Here is a 5,000-nt window from a genome sequence, read left to right as displayed (position 1 = left end):
TCTAATTCTCTGTTTAGGACCTTAAACATTGTTTACTTGATTAACATTTAAATTTTATGTTACATTACATATTCCACAGGAACCAGCAATCTTCCTGGGAAGTCCACAATTAACACTCATAGACTAGCAGTCAAAGGGAAATGCACAATCGGGGGGACGGGAAGGAGGCAATGAGTAGGAAGGCGAAAGGGCCGCAGAGAAGGACCATAATCCTTCCCCACCTGACTGCTGGGCCAGAGAGCAGGCCTCACTGATCCTTTTGCCTGTAAGGTAGCTGAATACAGCCTCCACAGGGCTGCTTTTATGGGTTAAGGAGACTTCCTCTTCAATCTGAGGTGTGGCAGTACAGGATAGCCAGCGGGAGAAAGCTCTTCTTCGCTCTAGAATTTGAATGTATTCACAGGGTTCATTTAGCTGGCTGTCAAGCTCCTTCAGGTGGCCCCATAGGGCTTCACATAGTGTCCATGTCAGGCTCCAGTGCTTCACAACTAAGACAGGAAGAGAAAAACAATCTTATGAGACAAAGCCTTACAACAACTTCGCAGAGGGCATCCTTCTAACTGTGATGTTAAAAATACATAAATTAATAAACATCTCAAACAACCACTCAAATTGATCACCCTGAATCTGTCTCTACCTCACTCAGCTTCATCTGACAATTTCCAGAAGTATATGGTATAAATAAATGCTTGCTCACATCATGTTTCTGTGATACTTACGTAACAAATGTAACCGTTAAACAGGTTCCCCAAGCCTAATTATGGCTAATGTCATCTCAGATTATGTCTACTTTGATTGAATTCTATCTATAAAAATCAATCTACAAAAGCACTGTTTATCATTTAAGCCACTTACAAGTATGCACTGGTAAAATAACTTACACATTTGAAAAGACAATGAGACGATTAAGTAAATACAAAGAACTGAAGGAACATAAATCCCAAAATGTGTGGCACAGGACATCCTAAAACAGCCCATTTTCAATAAAGGTAATGTGCAAAACAAAACGATTTTTCTACGGTTTGAAATATTAACAGAATGATTTTTCTATTGTTTGAAATATTAACAAATTAGAGAACCCCTTTATCAAAGTATTGATTCAGAAAAACATAGTCATGATAGGGGAGAAAGGTAGTCATGAGAGAAGCCAAGAAGAGGAAATACAACAAAGTTGTTGAGAAGACCAACAGTACTCGAGCTGGACATGGAAGAATGGATAGGATTTAGAAAAGCAAGAAGGGGCCGGGCGCTCACGCCTGTAATCCCAGCACTTTGGGAGGCCAAGGCGGGCAGATCATGAGGTCAAGAGATGGAGACAATCCTGGCCAACATGGTGAAACCTCATCTCTACTAAGAAAACAAAAATCAGCTGGGCGTGGTGGCGCGTGCCTGTTGTCCCAGCTACAGTGACAGAGTGAGACTCTGTCTCAAACGAAAAAAAAAAAAAAGAAAAGAAAAACAAGAAGGACTGTATCTCTCTCCCTATGTTCTCTGGATTGGGTAAGAAATGCAATTTTATAAATCCAAGGATTTGACTGGCTACAATTCCTTGTGGAAGAATTTGTACATTAATGAGTAAAAGAACAAAGTGACAAGAATATAGTGACAATTTCTTCTTGCTTGGGAATCTGCTTAAACTCAGCCTCAGAAAATGACAAGCACAGGCATTTACCTACTAGACTCTTATCAAGAACTCCTGTGTACACTACCACCCCTATTACTGGGACATCAAAGATTAAAAACATAATGTATACTCACTTTGTGCTTCTGGTAAGTCTCCTGATGTTTCTTTAACCCAATCTGCATAGTCATGAATGACAGCAACTCCCGGATTGGGGACAATGAGAGGGCACAGTTCATCCACATGGACAGTGCTGTGTTTTAATTTGAGCTCCAGAGGTGTCTGATATAATTTCATGTCTTCATCTGGCTTCCTTTGTCTCAAACTGAGTTTTTCTAAGTGAACTTTGAATGGGGACTCAGTTAGGCTACAAGAGCAAATGAAGAATAGAATAGAAAATGAACCTAAGACAGAAGCTAAGATTTCACTTCAACCAAACCACTGTTTCTTTTTATGGTTACAAACAGAATGCAAACATTTCACTGTGGTTTTAAAGAAATTTTGTTCCTTAAACTATACTGAACTTATCTGCTATATACTGGGGGAAAAAATCTGATTAATGCATTCAGAACACAAAGGCTTCTTAGGCCAGGTTATAACAAGCATGCAAATCCTAACAGATTTCTAACTGGGTAAAACTCAAGGGTCAAAAGTTATTGTGAGATACCTGTTTCTCAAATTATACTTGGGTATCAAAAGTCATAAGGCTAAGCTTATAGATACTAAAGAACTGATTCTAAATTACAATGAGCATATATATAGCTAAGCTGGGTTTGTTCCATTTATTTATTCTTTTTTTTTGAGATGGAGTCTCACACTGTCACTGAGGCTAGAATGCAGTGGCATGATCTCGGCTACTGCAACCTCTGCCTCCTGGCTTCAAGCGATTCTCCTGCCTCACTCAGCCTCCCGAGTAGCTGTGATTACAAATGTACACCATCACGCCCGGCTACTTTTTGTAATTTTAGTAGAGACGGGGTTTCACCATGTTGGCCAGGCTGGTCTCGAACTCCTGACCTCAAGTGATCTACCTTGGTCTACCCTGCCCTAACCTTGGTCTCCCAAAGTGCTGGGATGACAGGCGTGGGCGACTGTACCTGGTCCGTTGATCCAATTTTCAAGACTGATATTAATAACCTTCAAAATTCACAAGATAATGCTTAACCTAGAATAACTAAGTTTAGGATCAACATTCTTAATTATGAGGTTCAAGAGACATTGTTGTTTTTTATGTTTTCAAAGTCAACTTTAAAAATGAAGGATAGTCTGGGCAGGGTGGCTCACGCCTGTAATCTCAGCACTTTGGGAGGCCAAGGTAGGGCAATCACTTGAGCTCAGGAAACATGGTGAAACCCCATCCCTACAAAAAATACAAAAAATTAGTCAAGCATGGTGGTGTGCACGTGTAGTCCCAGTTACTTGGGGAGCCGAGGTGGGAAGATCACTTAAGCCCAGGAAGTGGAGACTTATGCACCTGCACTCCAGCCTGGGTGACAAGTGAGACACTGTCTCAAAAATACATAAATAAATATGAAGGATAACAGGTGATCACCTTAATTTAATCTGTTGTAAAGATGACATAATTTGTTATTAACTATAAAAAGTAAATATGAAAATGTCACATATGTTACACAGGACACTGTATACATACTGCCTGACAGCTACCACAAAAATTTATATATTATCTGTAAGGCATATGTATTTATTATATATATAAAGTATAGGCAGAACTATACCCACATATATGCACTTGTTAATCGGGAAGGTAGAGAAACATATAACTATATATGAATAGACTATAACATACATATATATATACAGAATGTCCAAATACTTATACATGGATTCTCCACGGTTCATACACCTACTTTATGAAAGACACAGGAAATGTGCTTAGTTGAGAATATCATTTGTACATGAAGAAATCACTAATTTTTAAGCAAAAACTCAGAAAAAAAACGGCTAATTAAAAGGCTGAAAACCAAAGGAATGTTGCAGTATTAGCTTTGGGTCTGTTACTTTTCCAACTAAAGTTTAGCCATTAGGTAAATATTATACACTCTTCATAATCTGATGGTACAAAACAGTCATCTTATTAATCATTGATTTATAATTACACAATTATCTTCTACTATTTAAAATTGGGCCAGGTGCAGTGGCTCTCGCCTGTAATCCCAGCGCTTTGGGAGGCTAAGGCGGGTGGATCACCTGAGGTCAGGAGTTCAAGGCCAGCCTGGCCAATATGGTGAAACTGTGTCTCTACTAAAAATACAAAAATTAGCTGGGTGTGGTGGCATGTACCTGTAATCCCAGCTTAACAGGAGGCTGAGGCAGGAGAAGAGCTTGAGATCGGGAGGCAGAGGTTGCAGCGAGCTGAAATTGTGCCACTGCGCTCCAGCCTGGGCAATAGAGCGAAACTCCGTCTCAAAAAAAAAAAAAAAAAAAAAAAAAAAATACACATAGTCTCTAAGACTGTATCTAGAAAGATGACAAAGCAGGGCTCTAACCTCCTCATAATGAATAGTTTTTTTCACCTATCATGTTGTCTTTCTCAAAAAGCATCAAGAAATGTGACTCACGATTTAACAGCTACTGGATTGGGCAGGAATCCAAACTCCATAGAATCAGCAATCTGATGATTTTCTAGTTCATGAGAGCCATTCAGCTGTTCTCCACTATTAGCAAGAGTCCAGTTGGGACCCCAACCAACACGAAATGAGCGTCCCATGAATAGGGCCATGTCCATCAAGAGTTTTCCCTTGCCATAGGTGACAGACTTTTCACGAGGGACTAGGCCTAGTTGCCTACGTGTACCCACTGTTTTCAATGGAACCTCAGGGGCTGGGCTGGGTATTGTGAACACAGAAGTCAGGGGTGGAGGAACAGACCAACAGGATGTAGATGGGATATTCATTAAAGATGCTGTTCTGGGAGTACCACATTCTTGCACAGAGGCACTTGGTGAAAGAAAAGCTCCACTTGTAAATTTTGATTGTAGTAACCCACCAACTGAAATGAAGAGGGAATGAAGGGGAGAAAGACTATTACAAAATACAAGCTATTGTTTCCTGGACAATAACAAAAATCAGTAAGGCTGAAATCATTTGACGTTTTATCAAACTACTTATATCAGATGTGGATGACCAGAACCAGGTTAAGTCAGATTTTGCAAAAATTACTCTTTGAACTAGGAAATCAGGACAAGATTCTAATGATGATGATGATGACATCTACAACAATAATAAAAGCAACAACACTATTAATACTGTTTAAAACTATGCAGGCCGGGCGCGGTGGCTCAAGCCTGTAATCCCAGCACTTTGGGAGGCCAAGACGGGCGGATCACGAGGTCAGAAGATCAAGACCATCCTGGCTAACA

The 5,000-nt window shown here is 40.0% G+C and overlaps 1 protein-coding gene across 3 annotated transcripts in view; it reads right to left on the bottom strand.

Annotated features, from left to right (window-relative positions):
• The window catches only part of NUP98 (nucleoporin 98kDa), a 138,599-nt gene that overhangs the window by 27,000 nt on the left and 106,599 nt on the right, over nucleotides 1-5,000 (bottom strand). For all 3 annotated transcript variants that reach the window (XM_011956754.1, XM_011956756.1, XM_011956755.1), the window contains exons 23-25: nucleotides 4,201-4,630; nucleotides 1,759-1,988; nucleotides 222-488 (exon numbers count right to left, since the gene is read on the bottom strand). In XM_011956754.1, the coding sequence (XP_011812144.1) occupies nucleotides 222-488; nucleotides 1,759-1,988; nucleotides 4,201-4,630 (927 nt within the window). The remainder of the gene's footprint in view (nucleotides 1-221; nucleotides 489-1,758; nucleotides 1,989-4,200; nucleotides 4,631-5,000) is intronic.

The sequence above is a fragment of the Colobus angolensis genome, unplaced genomic scaffold (assembly GCF_000951035.1).
Source record: "Colobus angolensis palliatus isolate OR3802 unplaced genomic scaffold, Cang.pa_1.0 Scaffold424, whole genome shotgun sequence".
NCBI lineage: Eukaryota > Metazoa > Chordata > Mammalia > Primates > Cercopithecidae > Colobus > Colobus angolensis.
Note: the sequence above shows the minus strand (reverse complement) of the source record. Positions and strands in the feature narration are given on the sequence as shown.